At 33.1% G+C, this 27,104-nt stretch overlaps 1 protein-coding gene across 1 annotated transcript; it reads right to left on the minus strand.

Annotated features, from left to right (window-relative positions):
* Positions 1 to 7,722: 7,722 nt before the first annotated feature.
* On the minus strand, positions 7,723 to 17,024 carry LOC108732141 (uncharacterized). The gene is made up of 4 exons (XM_018462802.1): positions 16,611 to 17,024; positions 16,137 to 16,438; positions 13,974 to 14,229; positions 7,723 to 10,321 (listed from the first exon to the last, which is right to left on the minus strand). Exons 1-4 carry the CDS (start codon positions 16,875 to 16,877, stop codon positions 7,874 to 7,876), a joined length of 3,273 nt encoding a protein of 1,090 aa, XP_018318304.1. The 5' UTR covers positions 16,878 to 17,024; the 3' UTR covers positions 7,723 to 7,873.
* Between the last annotated feature and the right edge of the window lie 10,080 nt (positions 17,025 to 27,104).

Below are 27,104 nucleotides of genomic sequence, written 5' to 3' on the forward strand. Positions count from 1 at the left end.
ATTAAGACAGCTTTAAGATATCTTTAAGAGTTTTTTAAAAAAAATATTCAAAATATTCACAAAGAACACGGAAAGATATCTCAAAATTGTCTTATACATCGATTTTATCCATTTATTCGGCAATATTTAGAAATTAATATCTCGTTAACTATTGCGAAAATTGCAAAATGGTAGAGGACTTTTCGACTTAGTTTTTTATTAGGAATAGCACTGTATGATTGGTAGGCGTTATTTCAGTTACACTGTATACATAAAATATGTGATTGATAATTACAATGCTTTAAAATATCAAAACATGTCTTCGTCACACTTTCGATTCTATGTTACAATTTTTTTTTAATATACATAATTTTGCAAGAATAGCAATAAATATATATATATATATATATATATACATATATATACACAGGGTGTCCCGAATTTAAATGTTTAAACTTCGGGAGCGTGTAGAGGATCGATAAACTAAGAACAAAGTCCTTTAGAGATATGCTCGTTTTTGCTTCGTTTTGGAGAAAATCGCAAAAAGGACAAAACGTAGTTTCCATTTTTGCACTTTCTCAATACTTATTCACGTTGTATTTATTCACTCGCTTAATGTAGATATTATTCAAAATGTTGGCCTCTTGCAGCAATGCAAGATCACATACGTATTTAATGTGGATAATTCTTTTCTTAAGATGGTAAAGTTTAATTTAACTTTTTTTTTATTCAAAATACTTTTGTTTATTAAAATGAAAAAACGTGTAGCATTTATATTTGTAAATCAAGTTCGTGTAATGTAGAAAAAATAAGGATCGATACTTTTCAATTTTTTACTAATCAAAGTCGTATAGCGAGAATCTCAATAGACTTTACTTTCACGTAAGTATTTCTCTCTGGTACGTGTATATATATATATATGTGCAGGTACACTAGAGATTCCTTTCAAGGGCATGTTCGGATTCCCACCTGATGCTCCCCGGGTGTCATGTCATCCTTGTTATTTAACAAACGTTAAACAAGGATGAAATGATATCTGAGGAGCACTCTAATGAAAATCAAAACACGCCTCAACAAGCGACTTACAATCAGTACAATACAATAATCATCTCATCCTTGTTTAACATTGGCGAACAACAAGAATGTAATGATACACTGTGTCACACCGTGTCATTACACCATCTCTTGTTGGAAGGCACCCTGGAAGGACAGCAGACGACGTGCCAGCGGGAGTATCATCACTTTTAATTCGCCGCGTCAACGTTATATATAACATATATGTCATGTGGCCGATGTTTTCTCACAGTTTTGATCGCAGAAATTATTTGTAATTGTTAAAACAACGTTTGTTAAAAAACGAAAAGATAAAAATGATTGATGGGGCATTGCCTCCCCCCAAAAATTATTGGGGGGATACAAAGTCTGCCCCCCTCCCCTCCCGTAGTCGGCGCCTATGGGGACCAGCATCTATTTACAACTTGTATGATATGGAAGAGAAATCGCGTAAAATCAGTCATACATATTTGAATGCGAAAAGAAATAAATATCCAATTCTAATATTTATATAGCTTGCACTTGTGCGCACATTTGTTTACATGTATATGGATGCGTGTAAAATATTCTTTGTGTTGGCTCTTAAATTACTTCAAATGCAGAGACACTTAGGTACACACGAAGTATAGAAAACTTTCATACACTTTCCTTTTTTCTTTTTCTTTTTTAAAAAGTTTATCAGAATACAAATACATATATATATGTATATGTTAAAATGATTAAAATAATGTTCATTTACAAACGACTTTTCTCGACTGTTTCATGTATAAAAACATTGCAATATTTAATTGGCATTGTAAGAAGTGCGATTATTCTTTTCTTCTTTATTTCTTGTTCTTTAGATGATTTTGTCATTCATATTAATTAGCAAAGTAATTTTTACGGTGATGTAAATAAAATTAAAGATTTAAGAGATGGTTGCAGGATAATGCAAATATGGTAGCATAACTATGCACGTAACCAAATATAAGGAAAATAACGTGATAGTTTCAATTTTCGTAGAGTGAATTAACTCTATTGGTTATCTTTTGAAAGGACCTCGCACTAATCATATGGAAAATTGGGTCCCAATAAAATTAGTTAGTTTTCATATATTAATATAGCCTATAATGTTATACCAAAAAAATCATAAAAATGAAAAGTCAGGCCATGTTCAAAAAAAGATCCTCAAAAATTTAAACCTTTAAAAATTCAAATGATTATCTAAAATAATATATTACCATGAAAAGTAACTGATATATTATTAATAAACGTGCCAGTTCAAAGTGAACATACATAAAGTGTATATTATCTAAATTTAATAATATATTACCATGAAAAGTAACTTGTATGTTATTCAAGGTGCAAATTCAAAACAAACATACATATATAGTAAGTAAAATAGATTACAATTTGATTCTAGAAAATAAGTCGATATGTATGTTATTATTCTTAGTGAACAAAAAATAAAAGTCGTTTATTGAGATTTGATTTGAAATTTATACTAGCCCGTACGATGAAAAATAATTGCTTGTAATTCCAGAGTATCAATTTGTTAATGACTCGGAAAAAGAACATGGCGGCCTGCTTTCGAGGGATGAAAATAAATAATTGAAATAAAAGAATTATGAAAATTGTTTAGATTAAAAGCCTCCCATCTTCCTTTAGTAAAACTTCGAATTTTTGTATCAACTTCGGATTTTGAGTTTGTTATGCCGTATTTTCAGTGAGTAATTTATTGATAAAAAAAACGTTGCCTTATTACCTGAAACGAGTAAATACTAATTAAACCCAAAATTCATAAATAAGAAGTTCTCAGGTCAAGTACAAAGAAGCTGTACATTTAAAAAGTTATTGATTATTTAACGTAATATATATTCATTTCGTTATAGAGCTTTTGAAAATACGATTCTAATGTAATACTTTTCGTACTTCAAGTGTTGTAATAATTACTCTGTAAAAGCTTCGACATTATTTCTAAGTGGACACCGAGAAACTCATCAAAGTTTTTTGAGAGCAGGCCGCCATGTTCTTTTTCCGAGTCATTAACAAATTGATACTCTGGAATTACAAGCAATTATTTTTCATCGTACGGGCTAGTATAAATTTCAAATCAAATCTCAATAAACGACTTTTATTTTTTGTTCACTAAGAATAATAACATACATATCGACTTATTTTCTAGAATCAAATTGTAATCTATTTTACTTACTATATATGTATGTTTGTTTTGAATTTGCACCTTGAATAACATACAAGTTACTTTTCATGGTAATATATTATTAAATTTAGATAATATACACTTTATGTATGTTCACTTTGAACTGGCACGTTTATTAATAATATATCAGTTACTTTTCATGGTAATATATTATTTTAGATAATCATTTGAATTTTTAAAGGTTTAAATTTTTGAGGATCTTTTTTTGAACATGGCCTGACTTTTCATTTTTATGATTTTTTTGGGATATCACCTACTTTTCAGAGTACAGATATACGGAGTAGCTTTCTAGTAATGCAAGTATCACAAATGTATATATATATATATGCATTATATATATTTTCGATTTTTATCACGTAACTTTCTATAAGCTACAATTTATGCAATACAGTTAGAAAAAATTGAAATATATGGTATACACATATATAAATATACAATAAATATATGTATATAAATATATATTCTGTACATATACATTTTATTTAATAGTATATATGTAACTGTTTATATAATTATAATAAATATTTATACCATACGTTACATATTTATTTCAATTGCAACAGAATGAATTTATAATATTCTATGAATATATACATATATATATACTGAAAATAAAGAATGGGCCCCTACATCGCCCATTCTCGTGAGAACATAATCATATTTTCTTCGTCTCTCCGATTTTAACACGATCTTTGACATAGAGATTTTTTTCTTGATGATACTCTTTGAAATATCATAAAGTTATTCGATAATAAATTTTTATTATTCATAGCAATATATCGAAAGAATTACCTCTCAAATTGACTTTTCCAAGCTTAGCACAAAATTAGTATAGTCAGTTATCGTTGCTATAAAGTCATTAGCAAGTTGTTTTTATAAATGATAAAATTTACGGCGTTAGTTTACCTCCCATCCCTGCATTTTTTATACAAATATATTTGGATAAAACGCTGCCCATTAAGAAGATATTAAAATAAAAATGAACAGTTCACCTCCGATGACCCTGATCCTCCCACACATTACGAAGGTCATCATACCGAACAACCTTCGAAAGATTGTAGCAGCCACCCATCACGCGTTACAAAGCTATGCAAAAAAATTAAAATGGCCCTGACTCATATTGTCAAGGTCGCGACCCTGAGTGACCATTGGATACTTTCAGCAGGCGACCGCTGCTCATTAGGAAGATATTAAAATAAAAATGAACAGTTCACCTCCGATGACCCTGACCCTCCCACACATTACGAAGGTCATCTCACCGAACAGCCTTCGGAAGGTTGTAGCAGTCACCCATCACGCGTTGCAAAGTTATCCAAAAAAATTAAAATGACCCTGACTCATATTGTCAAGGTCACGACCCTGAACGACCATCGGACACTTTCAGTAGGCGATCGCTGCCCATTAAGAAGATATTAAAGTAAAAATGGACAGTTCACCACCTGTGACATTGATCCTCCCACACATTAGGAATGGTCATTACACCGAACAACCTTCGAAAGAAAGTAGCAATCACCCATCACGCGTTACAAAGCTATGCAAAAAAATAAAAATGGCCTTGACTCATATTGTCAAGGTCACGACCCTGAGTGACCATCGAACACTTTCAGCAGGCGACCGCTACTCATTAAGAAGATATTAAAATAAAAATGAACATTTCACCTCCGACGACCCTGACCCTCCCACACATTACGAAGGTCATCACACCGAACATCCTTCGGAAGGTTGTACCATTCATCCATCACACGTTACAAAGCTATCCCAAAAAATTAAAATGACTCCGACTCACATTGTCAAGGTCAGGACCCTTAGTGACCATCGGACACTATCAGCAGGCGAGGATGAGAGAGGACGGAAGGGGGTGAGAGAAGACGAAAGAGAGTGAGATAGGACGAAAAAGAGAAAGGTGTTAGGGGTGAGAGTGGGGGTGGAGGAACGTTAGTGAGGGAGGGGGTGGAGTGGATCGAAGTTGGGGGAGGTGTGAGTGAAAGTTGAGAGGACGTTAAAATAATTAATATAACGAAAGAGGATGAAATACGACGAAAAAGCGGGTGGTGAGGGTGGGGGTGGGGGAGGGGGTGGAGAGGGAGGAGGGGGAAGAGTGGATCGAAGTTGGTGGAGGTGCGAGTGAAAGGTGAGGGAGGACATTAAAATTATTAATATGGCCTTGAAAGCGGACAGAGAAGAAGAAGAAGAAGAAGAAGAAGAAGAAGAAGAAGAAGAAGAAGAAGAAGGAGACGTTACTTCATTTCTCACGAAATCATCACTTTTTGACCGCTCATATGTCTAGAACGGCTTGACCGATTTTCATTTTTTTGAGCTCAAATTAGTCGTGGCGATGCCGCCTTCAGGATATGTTGCGTCCAATTCAAAATTTTTTATATTTTAGTAGTTATGCAACCTCCAAAAATGGACTTTGGTGGTGCGGGATAAGAGACTTGTAGTGTTTCTCATTTCATTTTCATTAATCTTGAAGTAGTTTTTTTTGAACATGGCCGGAGACACTACCGCGTCTCCTGAAATAGGTGTTATAGACACAAACCTCAATAATGGATAGCTTTTGAGTTAGGTGTATAAAAGATGTAAAATTTGTGCTCGCATCTTTGTGATAGCACCTTTCATACATCAACAATTATTCATTATTGAGCCTTGTGTTTACGATATGTTGCTTACTACATTATAAATTACATTAAATGTGAAAACTAATTAACTGATTTCACCGGGACCCAATTTTCCATGAAATTAGTGCTGATTCTTTTATACTTTTGCTTTAGTTTTGGTCCTTTTCTCTGAAATAGAAATAACTATATATATATATATATATACATATATACATATATATATACATGTATAATATATGTATATATATGTATTTATATATGTTATATATGTCACTGATTTCTCTTTCTCACTTTCTCATTTTTATTTTTCCATTCATCTATCTGTAACGTCTCCATCTTTAACAGTCTCAATACGTATGTAATATGATTTTATACGGATTGAACAATTAGCGAATTAAACAATTTATATGTATCATTATTTATTTATTCTAGCAATTATTTATTCTAGCAATAAGAAAAAGAGAAAGAGATTTCGCAGTTTAAAAACAATAGTTTAAAAACAAATTTTAATTGTGGCATAGGCAAATTTATAATTTTCTCTATTTGAGTAATATATATTATTCTCTTTAATGAGATAGAAAGACTTTTAGATAAAATATTATCTCTGAAAGAGAATTTTATATTACAAAAATAAATCGCGCAAAAATATGGTCAGGCAAGAATACAAAATTTTATTGATTAACGCTGTACTATCCACATTACATTAGATTTTAATTAAGTCTGCCTCTTATTAAAGAATATTTCAGTATATTCAGTATTCTGCAATATATATCTTCGAAATCTTTTCCAATCAACAAATATATAATTTCTAATCAGGTACACGATATATAATAATAATAATATGTTACGGACGTAGCACGAGACGACTACGAAAATTGATTTAAAACAATTTGCTTGGCACGCCATTTACAGAACTTTTGAATAACCATTCGATTCACACGGTTCGATTGACTCACAGAATAGAAACGCATTGCACGTTCATATTTATTATGTATGTATGTACAATGTACATACATAACAGATAACGAATTGGACCACATAAAAAACTTCCTCTCCTACTTCTATACAACAAATATCGTTTTGTACGTTGATTTGAGGCGGAACATTATTTATTTATTTATTGATAAAAATTATATTTGATCAGATAAATAAACGAATCATTAGCTTAAATGATTAAATATTATTAATTTAAATAAAGTGGTGATTCGTTCGAAATGATCAAATATCGATTATCGCAATAAATTTAACGCATTCCTATCTTTTACATCAATTACATATTGTTTGTTAAGTTGAAACACAGTCATTGAAAATCAAAATGCGATACTAATGACATAAAATATTCCCTTTTCTCATCATATTTCAATTTGAAAACACTTTGCACACCAATCCAGTATGCCTTTACTTAAGAACATCGAACTTTCAAATTCTCAGAGGGATGACTTTAATCTCAATCAACTATTTCAAAGATTAAAAATACAAATTACTTTAAATTTGATATAAGAAGTACAAGATGAACAAGTATGACAATATTAAGAGTATTGAAAAAGATAAAAAAGGGTAAAATTTGTGCGAGTAAAAGAGTTTTATATAAATAGCTGTATACATTAAATAATATTTGAAGTACACGTTGTCTCTCTCTCACGAAAAAATGTTAAAATGAATTATGACAAATTATGGCCTATATAGTACACGAATAACTTGGTTATTCGTGTGCCGTTATCGAGTGGCACATTATGAATAAAGGAAATTATTAAAAACATATGTGAGACTTATTTGGCAATAGCATTTCGTACGATTTGTTAATTTATATGCGATATATCTGATGGCGTATAAAAACGTCCTACGTATCATATAGCTTTTGCATACTCTTTCTTTTCTCTTTCATTCTCTCTTTTTGTCCTAGAAGTTAATAAAGAGGTTTTCAAATTCTTTCGAGAATTTGAAGTTCAATATCGCGATGATAAGTATTTCTAGTGCAAACATGCGAGGAAATTCGCAGATTCTTATTTATCTTCCGAACGATTCAAACTCTAACGCCAATACCGTTATCGCTTTTGATTTCCGATACGATGTCAAACGTGGGAGTGCAGATATCGGTGGGTGTAGGGATAGCAAGAGGCGCCAGACGCGGATTCCTCTTAACCGGCGGCGAGTCCTTCAAGATGTAATCCGCGCAGGGTCTGATGCGCAATCTATTCGAATGTACGGCCGGTTCTACTCTAAGAATCGTGCAGGATCGCGTCGAGGGATGCCTGACACGATGCACCGATTCCGTAGATCTACTTTGAAAAGTCGCTTCTACAGCACACCTCTTCAAATTTATCGTTGACATCGAACTGTACGCCAATGCGTCCCGCTCGGAATCGGGCGTAAAGACCGGCTCGTAGCTCTCCTCGAAAGACGTAAATATATCCGAGTCAGGCATGGATGGCGCGCTGAAGAAGGACTCGCGCAGAGATGACGTCAAAGCGTCGGGACACATAAAGGGATCCAGGGAGGTGAGATCATTGAGATCGCTGTCGCTGTTACAAGTCTGAAAGTCGTTGACCGAGTAAGACAATGGGAACGCGGTTTGATGTTCCATCGCGGCGCTCGATAAGACCTCTTGGCTTCTAGAGGACTCGGACCACTTTGAGTCGGATGGACGTCTTGAGCTAAACCTAGTGGAATCGTGCTCGGCGAAGATGGATTCCGGTAATCCCGTGTCTCTACCTTTGTCCGAGTTCCTCAGCAGTGCCTCGAAAAGATCAATCGGTTCCAACGTTGATGTATTACCGGATGGAGGGTCTGTCCTTTGACTTAGAATTTGATCATCACCTTCGAACGATTCGCTCAAGTCCTCGATATTTAGTAACACGGTCGGTACTATAGGAATGGGCTTCCGATTGCTTCTTTTACTTAGAGGCGATCCAGCGCGTTGCGCGAAGACGTCCACGACAGATCTCGGGATCTCGAGACTTTGCGTCTCTTCGGGCTGAAGAGACGCCGCGGGGAGAGGATCTATGGGACTCGGCGGTTCCGAGTGTATCGTCGGAACAACCAACGAATCCATCAAGTTGGAAGGCTCCAACAGAGTTACTCGGTGCATCACTGGATCGCCGATTGCATTAATCGACTCGGAGTGCTTCAACGCCTCCAAATTCCTATGAGTTTGCGTCATGGTTTTGGCAGTAAAATTTATTATGTGCGCGGGTGTGCACGCATTTCTCGATGGTGAGTCTAGGTTAATAAGATTGGCTAATTTGTTCGACGTAATAGTTAGATGCGGGAGCACGCTTCGCTTCAAGATATCCGTCTCGCAGCTTGTTCTGACATTATTAAGCGCCGACGACGAGAAGGAGCAGCCTGTGCTTCGCAGTCTGTGTTTCAGATTCGGATTCACGCGTCCGAAATGGCGAAACTTAGGTCGCGGGCGAGAAGAAGCCTTGCTAAAGGCTTCTCTCTGCTGATCCTCCATCTGTCGGCAGAGCATCATCGCGTGCCTCGCTAATGCGTCCTCGTGTCCTTGATTGAGATTTTGCACGGAGTAATCGTGTCTTTCCGTGTCGTTGTCACTTATGTCACTTATCGGAAAGAGTCTCGTGTCTACCTCGGAAGCATGGACCGTTGCCGCTCCGAGATTCGAATCTGACACGATCAAGTTTGAATTTCGTCTTTGATAAGCAACATTATTTACGCGGCACATTACTTGGTTCGAGTTATTCGTGTCTACTACGGAAGTATCGACATTTAATATCGGATCCGACAGGGCGTTCAATCGAAGAAACTTACGATTGCTGTGTGAGCCGTTGCTCTTCAAATTCTGATAAGATATAAATTTCTCCGACTTGAAAATCAACGGCAAGTTATTCCCGTTTATTCGTTTGTGATTCAATCGTCGGAGATGCCTAATCTTATTGAAGGTCGGATCCAGCAAATACTTGAGATTTTTTATCTTGTCGATGTTGTGATTGGAGTCGATAACGTGATTCCGGTCGATGATGTATCTTGGCTCGAGCATCTTCGTCAGATCGTGAATATTTTCCTCGATGATGTCGCCCGGTCGACTACTGCAGGACGCGATATGCTCGATGTCATGCTTCTCGGGCGAGATATCGATGTGTCTACCCGATATTTCCAAGCATCTGTTCTTATAAAGAGCTTTGTGATGCTTGGTAGCAGTAAAGCAATCCTCTATGGGCGGATGCCGTCTGCTTTCGTTACTCTCTTCATCATAATTCACTTCGGCCAGTTCAAGGTTTGTGTTGGTACCGCATCTTGTCGGTGAACAGCCGTAATGGCCCGGCATCACACCAAACAGAGCGACCAGATCTTGAGCAATTTTTCCGGCGGCGATGCGCATTTCACCGTGATGAAAAGCATAGATCCATGGATTCGCGCCGCTGTGCGCAAGGATTGGCAAACCTAGCCACACCACCATCCATTCCGATAGGATGTTGGTATTGCAGAAAATATCCACCAGCATGCAAGTCTAGAAAAAGAGAAAAACCATATTAGAGACTGCCTTAAACTGTCTCGTATATTTATTAGCATTTGTCTTCTAGCGATTATAGATGTCTTTTATTCCTGCACTAGACTGCACTACAACTTTTTTTCTCTAAAGCTTTCGCTAAATATCAAACATGTACCTATCTCACTTTAAGTTCCAAAAGTGTACACTAGTTCAGCCAGAAAACACCTTTTATTTATTTGCAACAGCTAGAATTACAATTACAATTATCATATGTAAAGAGAATAAGTTTTCGTAATTTTCTAAGTTATATTAAAAAACGGAGAAAACGTTTCGAAACCGATATAACTTGCTTGCCGCATCAGCTTATTCAAATCTGTCTTACTTCATCCGTATGAAAATTCACTCTGCATCGCGAATCCTTTCAAACGCGGTAAACATTATTCAAGAGAAAAAAGATTATAAAGATTGTTTCTTTCAAAGGGGAGACTGGGAGTTTATCTCTTACATGTATACAGAGTGTTCGCGGTAATGACCGCAAAATCCGTAATTTTTGCAATAGTCAACGAGATATTAATGTAATTTCTAAAGATTGCCGAATAAGCGGATAAAATCGATGCATAAGATAACCTTAAAATATTTCGCAAAGTTCTTTATAAAATATCTTAAAGATTTTTCTTAAAGAATTCTTAAAGATGTCTTACAGTTATCTTATATATATGCGTCTATTTTAGTCTATTTAGACATGTCTATTTAGACATTCTGCTGACATTGGAAACTAAAAAAAATTGCGAAAATTGCAAAATGGTAGAGGACATTAGTTTACGCTCTACCTGCCCATGAGAGATTATGTGGTCGTTACCAGACACCCTGTGTATTCCATTATAATTTGCGGGTACATACAAGGTGTTCCAGAAATAGGTGACCAAACTTTGGTATCGTATTCTACTGTCCCTAAGGATGAAGAAAGGTCACATAAACATATGGTCCGGAAACTCTTCCTTTTTGAGAAATAAATATTTTTTTATCTCAAAAGTTTACTTTATACGAACAGATACCATACAAAGTAAATACAAAGTAAATATTGTAGAGCAAATAATACTGTTATCCGAGGCAGCTTATCGTAGTAAATTAGTTCTATCTAAACGTTGTACAGTTAAGATAACGTTACCAAGATGATTTATTCCAATATCGCGCGAGTGGGCAGATATTCATTTCATGTATGAACGAGCTAACGGAAACTTCAGAGCTCATCGTCGAGGCGAAGCGTGTATCGTAACATACGAAGAAGTCATTTTCAGCACACAATTTCTTTAAGTTACAAAAATTGAAATACTTAAAAATATTCTCTCGCAAACAAAAAGTGCTTATATCTCAAAAAGGGAGAATTTTTGGACCAATAATATGTATTTATATGACCTTTTTTCATTCTTAGGGACAGTAGAATATGAATACTAAAGTTTGGCCCCACCTATTTCTGGGACACCCTGTATATTTCATGTATTGTACCAATACAATTTACACAATGTGATCGACGCGCATGATTCTTCGGTTAATTATTATTACTGCTACTCTATGATTGAACACTTTGAATTAAATTTCGCCTGTCTGTTTTAATAAACTTTGTTTCCATATTAAAAAGAAATTCAATGTACCGGACAAAACAGTCGCAAAAACACTTGCAATATTTTTCCATTTGCCCTTTTATAATATTTACGAGGCAAGATTCGTATACAAAGTAACAAAAAGATCACCAAGGAGCAATACCGTTTCTCTCCTTTCTTCACATCTAGCAATGCAGTAAACATGTCCTAGCGTTTAGTAATTTTACAAATTGCATCGATCTTTTTGTCGTTTAATGAAATTTTCGCTCCCTTGTGAAGATAAGATGAAACAAGTTGAAGTTAAGGAAACTTTAAGTTAAGGACGCTTTCCAATGTCTGTTTCCCAAACCACCTACATAAAAATTTCAAAAAAAATTTTGATAAAAATTTCAAAAAAATCAATATATTAACGTTTAATCTCGTAAGCTTACCTCATTGTTGTAATTCCAAACAGAAAAATGTTGAGTAAGAAATAAGTATATTGCTTTGAAAAAAAATATTCCTTTGTAGGTCTGTATAATTTCTTCAGGTTCTTTCTTGGTAATAATATTTAATGAAGCGAACACGATCACGATATTTCTTTCAAACTTACGTTTTCTCTCTTTCACATCTCTCCATTGGACATTCTTGTTGATCTTTGTGGCATAAAAAGATGATACGGAACTTTTTTATCTTTTGCAATTTGATAGGAGAAATATGCATGTGCATTTTGCTAATGAGGCCGTGTATCATTAAAAAAAAAAAGAAAAATTTTTCTATAAAACAATAAATGGGTTAGCCACTTGTGATAAACGTTTAGAATTTGAAGCACAATGCATACCCGTAATTTAGTTGACAGATGTAATATATTATATAATAAAGTCACTACCAAAAATATGAAATAGTAGAATCAACACTATAATAGAGTTAAATCTTATTCTTTTCCGGTATAGGAAATTAGGAAGCATGTGACAAGCATGGTGACAGCAAAATGTCAATCCAACGGCGACATACATATAAACTACAGACGGGGTTTTAATCCATCATTCAATCCATCGTAGGCATGCTTTTTTTACCCAGATGAAATTTCACTCTCAAATTTCTTGACACAAATTTCAATTTTTATTAAACAAAGGTTTTAAGTAACAGTTGAATAACAGTTAAATAACCATTTGGCAATGTAGCAGAGATGTTGAAAAATAATTAAAAATTTTTTTCGATTTTTTCAAGTCTAGAACAGTTTCAACAAAATTTTAGCTAGACAAAAAAAGATCCAGGGTGCCTGTGGAGTAAGTAAAAATGTGTGTGTCTACGAAGGATATGAGATATACAGGGTGTTTCCAAATTAAATGGCAAAACTTCGGGAGCGTGTAGAGGAGTAAAAAACTAAGAAAAAAAGTCCTATAGACATATGCTCATTTACAGTTCGCCAAATTGTTTGTGGTGACACTCCCAATACAGCCGACGCATTCCGAACGCTGGTCTCAGGATGATTGTCAAAATGTTGTAAAATACGATTCCCTGCCTGCAAATCTCTTCGTAACGCTGCTTGAAATCGGTTGTTTTCTTGTCGAATTGAAAATGATCCAGTCTCTCGCAATCTATTAAATGTCAACATAAACACTCTTCGGTTTGGCACTCTTCTGTTTGGAAATCGTCGTGCATATTCTCGCACCGCCTTTAAAGCATTACCGTTGCAGAAACCGTATACAAAAACCATATCAGCATATTCACTATTAGAATACGTACGCGGCATATTGCAAAAGACAAAATTCATCTACTGTTAAAGGCTTTCAAAGAGCGACTGACAAATTCATAACAGAAAGTGGAAAATGTAATCAAATATGTCGGTGCTAGATATGGCAAGAAATGTAAACATTTTTTTTCGATTTCTCTGAAACGGAGCAAAAACGAGCATATGTCTATAGGACTTTTTTTCTTAGTTTTTTACTCCTCTACACGCTCCCGAAGTTTTGCGATTTAATTTGGAAACACCCTGTATATGCATAAACTTGGATTTTACATATGTCAATGATGTAAATCAAAGAGTTACAGTCCTTCCACAGTAATTACGGAAGAAGCTCACTCACTTGGAATGGAAGCCACAGAATAAAAAATGCGCCAACCGTGACTGCTAGCGTTTGTCCATAACGAGGTAGTGCCAACGTCTGCGTTTGATGTCTAAACGATAATTCCACTGTATAAATCGCACGTGCATGTGCACGCGCGACAAGATAGACATACATGTAGCAACCCAGTAGAACCAGGGCGCTCGGTGCCCAAACTGCCACGACCAGAAACACTCTGACTGGTGGTAGCACAGCCGCATCGAATCTGCAGTTTCCGCTGCAAGATAAATTAATATCAAAGATTATTCGCGCTATCCTGTTTTCTGATTGGTTGCAGAGCGGCGTACGACGAAAATCGGATGTAGTGTGAATCCAGCAACAGGCGGACCGCAGTCCGCAGGCGCAGAAGTCGACCAAAGTCGACGTATTTTCGAATGTCGCAAGCGTATATTCTGGGTGCGATCCACTTGGCGCTACAAGTGCTTCCAAGTTTTTCATTGACCAATCGGAAAAAAGAATTTTACTAATTGACCAATCAAAAAATGCTTCGAAGTATTTGTAGCATCAAATGGACCGTATAGCCTCTGCGAATGTTCGATGGTCGCGCGTGATCATTCGTTCGCATTATAATATCATGTCTAGAATGCGCGAATAAACCACCAAAAAAAGTAGGGAACACTTTCAAAACGCCCAAAATTGCCCAGTTTTTAGATCACAGAAACTCGGTGAAAAATCATCGCAGACGAAAAAGTAAAAAAGTCTAGTTTTAAAACTGGAAATTTGGATTTGGTTGTTTTTAAAAAAATTTTCCATCTTTACAGTTCTACATCTTAACAATAAGATTATGTTCCTCAAAATTACATTCAACAGTCTGCATGAATCTGATAAAAAATTTTTTACTTAAAAAATCTAATGCTTTTACAAAAAAAAGTACAGTTTTACCCACAAACTTATATAAAAAATTTTTTTTAATTAAAAAAGCATCTTGAAGCTCGAAGTTTGTATTTGAACATGTATGCTTTTGATCGTTTTTAAATTTAATTCTGCAGAATTATGAGAAAATAAATTTTGGCGGTAATTTCAATGTTTATAGTTGTTGTAACAAAAAGCAGGTTTAGCTTCAAAATCGCGTCACTATAATTAGTCAAGAAAAATCGTAAGAAAAATTTTAAAAAAGCATTTTATAGGTAAAACTCTATCTACTTTATTATAGGACTTATTATAGATTTGAAAAAAAGATTTCACCAAATTACAGACTGTTGGATATACATAATTTTGTGGAACATAACAAAATGTCATCTTTGTTAAGATACAAAATTGTAAAGATAGCAATTTTTTGATAAACGGCTAAAAGGGTGTTAAAGTGAAAGTTCCAAAAGCTTTAAAATTTTTATTTATTTTTTTATCTCCAATGATTTTTTACCGTGTTTCGGTGATCTGATAATTGTACAATTTTGAGCGTTTTGAAAGTGTTTCCTATTTTTTGTGTTTGCATTTTTTATAAATATCGTTAGTAATATCGTTATGAATTCGTCACTCGCTACGATCAAGAGTATTACGATCTTTCTTTTACAGGGAAATAAGGTTAACAAATGCAGGCGCGCGTTTTATTGTACTTGTCGAGAAATACAGTTATTCTGATTTGTGCGAAACAAGATTAAAATGGAATTTTATACCACAGTAAAATTAATTTTATTAATTAATTTTATTTCGGAAAGTTTTAATAAAAACGAATTACTTAATCTTTAGCGAAAACGTGATTAAAAATTTTACATTACATTAATTATATTATGCGTGTCATTGTTTTTCTCCTTTTTAAGTTTTTTGTGAAAGTTTATTGATAAAAGTCTAAAACAAAAAGAAATGGGATGCAAAATTCATAATCACTTATATTGTAGTGATGTACTCACGATTAAACTAAATGGTTCATATATTTTATTCCATTCAAAACCTAAATTAGATATTAGTTTTACTTGAGGTTAATACTTTGCAAATTGCGTTATAGAGCGCGTTAATACCGTAACAAGTCATTTATATATTTAATAATTAAATGAATTGCACTTGACTTGCGTACGGTAATATTCTTATAAACCGAAATTTACTCAAGCTTTTTTTTTTAACTGAAATAGAGCGAAATGTAGAGATATATGTATAACGATATAAACATTGAGTAAATATAATTACCTGTGCGACTGCATCCCTCCGATGATTTGAGCATAGATGAGAGGCGAGAGGCCAACAGCGATCGCATATATCCAAAAGACCGCGATGTATTTTTCTACGCTGCTGTGGGTGATGATGTTCTTGTATCGCAACGGTTGCGCCAACGAAGTCAAACGGTCCACCGCGATGGCCACGGTGACTAGGATACTCACACTACAGAGCGCGATCGCAATGCAATATGGCACGATGCAGAGAGCGGAAACGCCATTTTCTGGTAGACCGGAGAGCTCTAGCTGCATCCCGACTGGCATAAACACGCCGATCTACCAATAAAAACGAGCAGATCATGCATTTATCGCGGATCTAAATGAGAATGCGTTCGTTGCTCGGATGCGAGCGAATAAGTATTCGGCGAATAAGGCACATTTGTGTCTCAGACACATTTTTATAATAATACTTATACAAGAACGATACAAGTGATAAGTAAAGACTTACCCCGAAATCACTAATAGCCAACGAGACTAAAAGGCAATTGGAAGCAGTCCTCAGTCTTTTGTATCTGTAGAAGGCTGCTAGGATGATGGAGTTACCGGTAACGGTGATCGGCGAGAGAATGCACACTATGGAGATCGCCAGAATAACTGAGACCGGACTGATGTCTAATCGTGTGTCAATCTTGGTAACGGTGGATGTGAGGCTAGTCGTTAATTCCCCAGCAAATGTAGTGGACGGTAGCGGCGTATCTGTGGCGAGCGCTGACATTGTCACACTCTCAGCAATAGAAGAATTCGTACTTATTCTCGCATACGCGCTTTTCTTCGCGGGTTAAGTTTTTCTTAAGTTATATCCGCGCTTTACTTCATACAGCCTTGCGTCATGACGCCAAACGTCATCGAGATTGTCATATCGCAGTCAATAGTACGGACGATTGGTTGAACAAATTAAATTGCTAATTGCCTAACGTGATTAGCTGGTTGAAAAAGTAAATAAAGCATTCTTTATAAGTATCAATCATATACATGTATATGTATCATATATGTTAACGATTCAGTTATTATCTTATCGAGACAACGAAATGGTTCAGCCAAAACGCAATAGTCGTAATCTTCGATTTTCGATTTTGCATTTTGGATTATCTTTGAAGAAAAACAACTTTCTGAGGCACCATCGTAATTTTCGTCTTGGACAATCTTTCTACTTTATTGAAGAAACTCTCGAAACTCGCGGCTAAAGAATTGAACTTGAAAAGTTTATTGATCCGTTAAAAAATTATAAGTTATCATAAAGTCAAGCTTTGCATATTATGTATCCATTGAGAAGCGGAAATGACTTGAATACGAAAATACACAGAGTATTTGATTTATCCCTCGGATCTCTCTCTCTCTCTCTCTCTCTCTCAATCCATTCGCTTCCTGAAACAAGCATGTATTCAACATTTCTAATTAATTATCCTTTCTTGAAACTGCAACTAGCATATAAATAGATATGTTTTTTTACGTAAAGTAATATGCTCGTAAAATAATATACACGCATCTCAGATATTGGAAGACTAATTTTAACAGATAGTTTATGTTAACATTAAAATTTATCATATGTATATAACAGGTCGAAACCGTTTGTGTATTTTTTTAATATTAAATGGAAGATAGTTAGCAACGAACACCTAACTTGGCTCGTAGCCCCTTTTATTAATTATTTTTTAAAATTGATCATGTTGATTATAATAGAGAATTTTTTTATAAACAATACACACTTTTTTTTCCTTACATTTTCTTTCTTATATTATTCTTGCATTTTTATTACGTTTTGAAATTATTTTGCAAAAAATATTGGTTGCATTTCATATTGTATTTTAATAAATTCTGTATCTTTCTATAATTTTCAAGTATTTAATTATTGTTATATACCAAACATAACAGGATAGCTCGTATTTTAGACAATAGGAATAATGATCGTGTGTTTTTCCCAAACATTATCATTTTTTATAAACGTTTTTTTATAAAACGTTTGTAGAAACGGAAAAGGAGTGTTCTCGCTGCAAGCATGAAAACAAATAAAGTACTTATGAATGTCCGCGTTGATAGGAGACATTTATTTACGAACGAGAAATGAGCATTCGGGAGAGAATGTTATACCATCGCGTTCGGTTAAATTTGTCCGTGCATTAATTTAGTGCTTCTCTTACATTTACAATCTATAAATAAATCGGAATACGTTGTTAATATTCGCACAGTGCAGTGGTGTGGATGGAATATGTTGAGAATGCGTATTTGGATTTTATGAAAATTTCAGCACTGATTCATCAGAATCAATTGAAGGCAATTTGCTAGTCGAGAGCCTAGAGATTCTAGTGGCTCGAAAACATTTAATTGATTTTGCAATGTCAAAATGTATTCTAAGTAACGGCATTTCGGACAAAACATTTTCTCATGTTTAACGTCGTATTCTCACCGTTATAACTCCTACGCGCTTTAATAGGTGTAATTAAAATTGACTCGGGTTTTTCATTCTTTTAATTAAGTACCTACTTTATGACTGAATGAATCAACAGATCAGAGCTAATAACCATTGAAATTTCCTTTAAAATCTGGTACACGTAAGATTTCATTATATTTTGAAATAAGCTTTAAGGGAAGGTTATGCAAGTGTTTTTAATCTCAACTTAAGACTATACATATAACTTCTAGTAAATTTGTACTAACAACAAATTGCTCACTGTTGTAATACCTTTGACCCATTATTCACACTTGATCTGTAACATATAAATAGTATCTTTGAATGATATTTCTTGAATGAGAGAAAAAGAGAAAGGAAGAGGAGGGAGGGAGCGAGAAAGAAAAAGAGAAAAAAGTACAGTTGTAAAAATTTTGATTTAGATGTTGTATCGGTAAAAATATCACATGGTACTTATAAATCCGAATGAATTAAGGAAATATGTATATGTAATCCGTCGTAACTATATTATTAAATTTTGAATCGGTCTCTTTTACATTCTATTAGCTGATAAGTAGCAAAGGTGTAAAAGGTTGAAACTAATTGGATTACCGTGATTACATTTTATTGTTTGTAATTGCTAAGAACAATATACGTAATACAACCATACAAACAAGATTGGTTTATGGAAAATGAGAATATTTTGTAAAAGTTTTTTGAGCGTTTATTAATTACTACATATTAAAAATTTGTAGAATAATTGTATAAAGGTAAAAAGAGTCGGAGAAGTATTAAACAAAGGTTAGAATCATAAAATTGTTTCATGTACTACGAGATTATAGAATTATTCAAAAATTCACAACTTTCACAATATATATGATTTTTGAACAAATATAGTGTGTTAAATAAACTTTTGTGTATAGGGCTCTAATTTTATTCCGTTTTTCGAAGATACGTGTAAACGTAAAACGTTTATCCGTTTATATTCGCTTTCAAAAAAACGTTTACTTGAAGGTAAACGTTTACACGTTTAATTAGCATATCCGTTTATAAAAGAAACATTTTTCCGAATATACGTGTTTTATTATACATTTAAACGAAAATACATTTACGTGTATATTTAACATATCCATCTATGAAAAACATCTTTTCGAATAATTTAACGTTTTTTAATAAAATTAAAAATCGAATTTTTTGCATTTTTTCAATTCGTCACACTCCTTAATAAAGGGATAAACGTTTATAAAAAAGTGAAAACATTCGGAAAAACGATTCTAATAAACGGATATGCTAATTATACGTATAAACGTGTTTTCGCTTAAACGTATAATAGTTAATTACACGTATATTCGGACAAACGTTTCTAATAAACGGATATACTAATTATACGTGTAAACGCATTTTCGTTTAAACGTATAATAGCGAGCCCTACTTTTGTGTGACTTTGCTTATATCATTGTTTTAATTTATTATTAGATTTCATTGAATCACATTGTGGCATGTGTTTTCGTGACGATCGATAAAGTCGTTATGACAGTATAATCGTGTTAGAAATATATTGATAGTTTTTTCCTGAATACGAAATATGATCTCATATACTTGCAGCTAAACGAGGAGGATGTTCGCCTCCTCATTTTCGCCTTTGTCACTAGTAAGATCTATCTACAATCTACGTCAATCGATTATTCGGTCGAGTGAGCGAAGACTACCGTGAATCACGATCGTGAATAAATCGCGGCAAAGAAAATTTCCATCTCGTAAACGGGGGTTGCCAAGTAACGTGGATAGTGTGATGCAGTAGCAACGGATTTATACAATGTATTAGTAGCTGTAATGTGAAACCTAAGCTCAGGCTTTATTAATTTACTTACACGTTACAAGAAAAAAGGATAATCGTCTTTATAATATGTTGCTTAGGTATGTTCTTGCTGAGTGTCTTTAAATATTATACGACTTCGGTAAGCTATTGTTTTATTTGTATCAACTTTAACAGATACGAGAAAAAGTAGATTATGCAAAAGTAGATTAAACGCTCGTGGAGATTTATTTTTCTCTCTTTCTTTAAGGAGGTTGTAAGGCAAATGCAATATGTTAAGAATTATTTGAATAAATTACAGATTATTCTAAATTGCATTTAAAAGTAATACAAAAAAATTAGAGACAGTTGACTATCTGGATCAAAAGTTATCTCAATAAATAGTAATATTTTTTAAATTTGTACTCTAATAGAAATATATAAAAATATATTATAAAATAATGATAAAAATCTCAATTTTTTTATATAAGTATTTTATGAATTCAAAAATATTTATGTAAAGTTATTGTACATTGAGATGCAGACATTAATTGTTCAGTAAATAAACAAAATATTTATTTGTTACAAATTAATTGGTGAATCTCAATGAAACTTTGCATAAGTCATTTTTAGTACTTAAAATATTTATATAAAAAGTTTAGATTTTTGTTATTATTTAAAAAATTTTTGTTTATAACAATAAAACTAATAACAAATAAAATATATATATAAAATCTATAAAAATGTGTTGCTCAATAAAAGCAGAATGTTATGTGTGGAACACAACTTTTACATGTATGTAGTTTGTTTAAAGCGTAAATATTAGTTTATATGTGTTTTATACCCTTACAATCTCCTTAAGATGAAAGAACCATTTCTTTTTGCTTCGCAGCTTCGAGGATCTCTTTTAAAAAAGTAAATTGTACACGTTACGTAGCTAAGTTATGAAACAGTATTTTTTCTGTTGAAAGCATCATGCAAGCGATAAGACTCTCGAAAGTTGTCCTTTTTGCATTTTATTATCCATTATATGCTAGGTGGGTAGTTGTTTCGATCTTCGATAAAAGCAAATTGTCGGAAACCAGTTGTTTGTACAGTCGACCCTCGAAGAAATTGCTCTCCATTTGTCGCTTCTTTCAATTGCACTTCATAATTTAATCGTGACGTACGAAATGTTTGAATTAAGACTGGGAAATGTTTTTTATATTATAATTACCGTAGATATTGCTTTGAATTTTGAGCTATACAATTACAATATACAGTAATCTTGAAAGAATATAAAGATAATTATCATTTAATGACATTCAATAATATTACGGTTAATAAAACAACGTAATAATAAAATTCAATTTTTTCAATTTTTAATTTCAATTTTTTAATATGATATATATTTTAATCAAATTTAAAAAATACTGCATTTTACATCTATATCTCCAGAGAACAACATGTCCAGAATACATACCATATAAGACGTTCTGAAAACGTCATCTGCAGTATGTCATAGTCTCTCAGTTATCGTGTCACAAAGATATCCTCAAGACGTCTGTAAGATATTTTATATCCCCCTTTTTGGACATATACATATGTTGTCTGAGTTATTTATGAAACTCTCGTAAGAGAAGATAGTTGGAAGTAGGGACTTTCCGGATATCCAGTGCATCCCTAGTTGGAAGGAGATATGGATATTCGCGTATTAAAACACATTGTAAGCTTCATAAGTCACATACATATCCTACGGTTGAAAATGCGTTGAAAAGATTATTCGAATTCTTTTATTGATGAATAAAGTGACTATCTATAATAAAGCGAAATATATAGATTGATCTGTTTAACATATATATAATGAGTTTTTTAATGGTATGATAAGTATAATAGCGGTTTCAATGGAATATTTATTCCGCCACGCGTAGGACGCCACACACACATCACTTACTGTTACACTCATTAACGGTATGAATTAATACCCATCGAGTCATGCATTGCTAATCGTCTTGTCCTTGCGATGTGAATCGATCTTCGTGATAAATCTTTCATGATCAACGCAAGCAACCTGCTTCACTCTTATGTTAGATGTCTATTAAGGGAAACATTACATAACATAATTAGTGCATTCGATACAAAATATGACGATTACTTTTGTCGCCTGAATCTATTCAAATTTGTTTAAATTCTATGTTGTGTGATTTATATCATGTATATGCATGACTTACCGATAAGTGCAATTTTTTTACTCTTATACTTTATATCGACTTTGTAGATTGTATGACAAAAGTATTCTACGGGATGCAGTAACTACACGCTTACTACTTACATCAAGGAGGTAGAAGGGAACGTAAAAAAGCAAATGCTTCCTAGAGCAAATTTCCTAAAAACTACATTTGACAATAGTCTGCGTATTGATAATTTATTTAATATATTTACTTAATGTATAAGTCCGGAAAAAACCAATTCGGCGCGCAGTTCGAATGACTATAAATATGGTATATATGTATGCATATATACATATAAGTACATATATGTGTAGTATATAAGTATACGATATAATTCACATTGAATTATTTAAGCTTTAAAGATTCAGGCGTTATAGGCATTTATTATAATTTCTAGTTCGTTGTGTCATTGGTTGTGTTCTTACATATACGGTCTAAAATAAAATTCTTATTGTTTAATTTACTTAATGTTATAGAATGTATAGCATTTTCAGAAAACGATGAAGAACAATTTTGTGTTGCCACGTTCGTCAGGTATAAAAATAAATTTATCGTCACACAGATGCGAGTTATAGCTTGTGTGTACATATCAAAGTGCACTTAAATGTAGATATGCAATAGATATGCGTTGTTTGCTATTGATATTTAATAATGTTATAATAAATAGTAAATTCTATTTGTCTCGGTATCCTTCGTATTTATACAATATTATAGTATATCTACATACATATATTATAGCATTCCTGAAAATTCTAAATTTACTGAATACAAGATTTGTAATACGTAATTTCTGAAATTTATCAGCATAGATTGAACGTCAACTTCCGGTATTAATATCCGGTCGAGAAATAAACGATTCTTAAAATATTACGTGCTGGAATGTGACGTTTCTTGCGATGAAAATAGGAAATTGACTAATAGTGCGAAATAATCAACATCAATGGCAGTATAACACTCGAAATATGCTTTTTTTTTGTTTCATTTAATACAATACTCAATTATATAGTAATATATTTCTATATAATGACATTATCCATAAACTATCGATCTTGGAAAACATGCTTTCCATTTCACTATTTACCATCAATTATTCATTTTATTCTAGCATTCAATAAGAGAAACACATTTTCTAGCAGAAAACATTCAAGTGACAAAAGTTGAGAAATCGTTACTGTCGTAAATATATTGTAATAAGTGATGTAGAAAATTTATCTTGTACGCACTTGAAAATTCTTGAAAATTTCTTGAGAATATTTGTTACAAGATGTAATATGTAATAAACTATGCGGATTTATCGAATGGAAAATCAGCATCAGTTCCAAGCATTTCATATATTAGTTAATTTATCGTCGATATATCGATCGTTCTAGAATCTCACGTAGCAGACTCCTTTGACCTATCTCGTTTATTGGTATTGCGAATGTGCCACATTTCTGATTATACCGCAAATATGGCTTCTACTCGAGGGAAGATTAATTCGAGGGCGCAGCATATTTCCCAAGTATATCCGCTCGGGTATTACTTATAAATCGCGTCGGTGGGTCGCGTACCAATTTTCATTCGATACTAGGCTAGACAATCTCGGATCGATTTCGCATTCATTCCATAAATAAATCGGCCACATCTCATTGTCATGGTATGTCTTATCTTATTCTCATGATGTTTTTCATCTTTTTATACAAAATAGTGTAAAAGTCTGGCATTAATTTAAATTAATAAAAGAACATTTATATCTTTTATAAAAAAAATTGTTTAACTGTATCTGAAAATAACAAATAAAAATAAAATCATCTAAAAAAATATGCTAATCATAACAAATCGAATTTGATTACATATACATATGGTATATTACCGTGAGACTTTGCGAAATTGTTTTGAGACGAACAATCGAAATAATCGATTGCGACATGCATTGTGATGCTCATTTGTTCTTCGAAGATTTACCAATCTAAGCAAAGATCAGAAGTTAAAAATTAAAAAAACAATTGTTTATAATCTGTTATGAACAATTTTTTTATAATAGAAATACCAAAAATCACAAGTTAATTAAATAAAGAAAATCGCAATAATATGCCATGTTCAAAGCCAGGAGCACCTGACAAAAAAAAATTTAATTTTTGACGATATCGTATATTGTATTGTAAAAATATATCAATAACATATCTATCTCTCTGTCAATTGTAGATTAAATTTTATATTTTTTTGATCATTATATTTTTTAACCAATAACAAATATCACGCGCAATAAATATAATGTGACGAAATTGTTACTCGAAAGAAAGGAAAGCAAGGGAGAAATAGCGATAATAATTTTTTTTATTTCCCTAACGCGAAGAGAAAAAGAGGAGAAAAATAAGAAAAAATGAATCGTGCAAGTTCAACTGAAAAAAATGCCATTCTGCATCAATGGCGCGAATTTTCAACATTTCGGCCGGGTATATTGCTGGATACTAATGATATCCGACTATCCAACCGGATAGTAAAAAAGGGCCGGATAAGGCCGGATATCGGATATTTATTCTCGTATATCCGGTATATCTCTAATAATTATTCGATCATAAGATACTTGAGATTTTAGAAATATATTGATGTAATTCAGCATATAATGTATAAGTTTATTATATAGGATGTAATTAACTTAAATGGAAATTGCATATCGGAGCATTTGTATAATACAGGCTTTTAACCGACACTGTTTGCTTGATGCATACACCATTGGACAGACGAGCTACTGAATAGCTCGTGGATGAGATACATTTGATGTTATACATATGTATATGTGTATCAAATGTTTACGTCATCATCATCACGGCGTGGCGCGACGCGACGCCACGAAATATCTACTATAGCATAGCATTGCATCTTTTTCACCCTCCTTACTCTGCATTCTATATTCATTCGCTTATCGCAAATAATCGGTTAAAAATCAACGGTGCAAATTAGAATTCGATCGCATTCGTTGCTAGGTAAATACGCGTTGATAAGAACGCGCGCAATTACGAGGACAAATAGAAAAATAATTTAATATTGGACAATAATATCTTCCAAAAACGTGTTTGCATACATTGTAACCAATTGCAATATTCTTTTTTTGCTGCTTTTGTCATTCCAGACCAGATGGATATTAATTCACCTGCTAAAAACCTCGTGAATGTAAATAGATAAATAAATGAGTAGATAATAAGTCAATTACCTGTTTGAAAAGTAGCTCTTTGTGTCTTCTTACACGTCAATAAATATGTCAATATGTTAATAAACTTAGCTTTTAAAAATTTACTTATAAAAGTAACAGGAGATCACTTCATTTTCCATTTTTCAACATTTTTTTTACGAAAAAGAGGAAAATATATATACTTAGGCTATACTGGATACCTAATATGATCTACAAATACTACTTTATCTTAAAATCTTCACTGTATTTATACACTCTGATGAAAAAAAATGTTTCGAATTTAACATAAATCATTAATTACGTGTCCAAACGGTATCAAGTCAAATTTTTGGGTTAATTTAACATAAGATGAATTAATATATTAGAAGTTTAATTAGGTTACAATTAATATGTTAGAATGTTAATATGTTAGAAGATTAAGAAAAAATCAATTTAAAAAAAATATATTTCCTTTTCAGCTTGTTTTTCAATAAAACCAATTCATTATTGAATTTTTTTTCATTCTTTCTTGCGTTTCAAGAAAAATTGAAACGCAATTATTCTTTGCGTTTAATAATACATCTCGCTATAAAGATCGTACAACATAAAGCATTATTCGCATTTATGTATAATGTTTATTTTCGACATATCGTTTTTATCTAGAACACATTTGGGAGCTATATCCAGCGCGTACGCATAATGCATATGTATGAAAAGCCTATCAACATATATGTATTTCATACAAATGGCTATACAAACAATTGGCTACGTGTCCGATGTACTTGACTTTGTACTAAATAGTTCGGCCGTGCTCGTCACGGTTGCGATCAATTTCTAATTTCCAGTGAGTGCATCAATAAACGATCGTTCGTATAAACAAGTATACGCGCGTACATATGAAAGAAAAAAACACGTATTTTTCTCTTTTTTTCTTCCGCATATAAGTTTCAATATTATAAATTAAGATTTAAAGATAGTAATATACTTTGATCATAAAGATAGTAATATATTTAATTGTACTTACAAAAAATTTTTGCTTTTAAAGAAATATATTTATATCTTAAGCATCTAATTTTAATATGTAACTTGTGTGTGACTTATGATTAAAATTACATAATTTTACCATTTTTTGTGTTTAACCGATGTAACATATACAGGGTGTTTCCAAATTAAATGGCAAAACTTCGGGAGCGTGTAGAGGAGTAAAAAACTAAGAAAAAAAGTCCTATAGACATATGCTCGTTTTTGCTCCGTTTCAGAGAAATCGAAAAAAAATGTTTACATTTCTTGCCATATCTAGCACCGACATATTTGATTACATTTTCCACTTTCTGTTATGAATTTGTCAGTCGCTCTTTGAAAGCCTTTAACAGTAGATGAATTTTGTCTTTTGCAATATG

This window comes from Mycetomoellerius zeteki, unplaced genomic scaffold (assembly GCF_001594055.1).
Source record: "Mycetomoellerius zeteki isolate Tzet28-1 unplaced genomic scaffold, Tzet1.0 scaffold146, whole genome shotgun sequence".
In the NCBI taxonomy this organism is placed as follows: Eukaryota; Metazoa; Arthropoda; class Insecta; order Hymenoptera; family Formicidae; genus Mycetomoellerius; species Mycetomoellerius zeteki.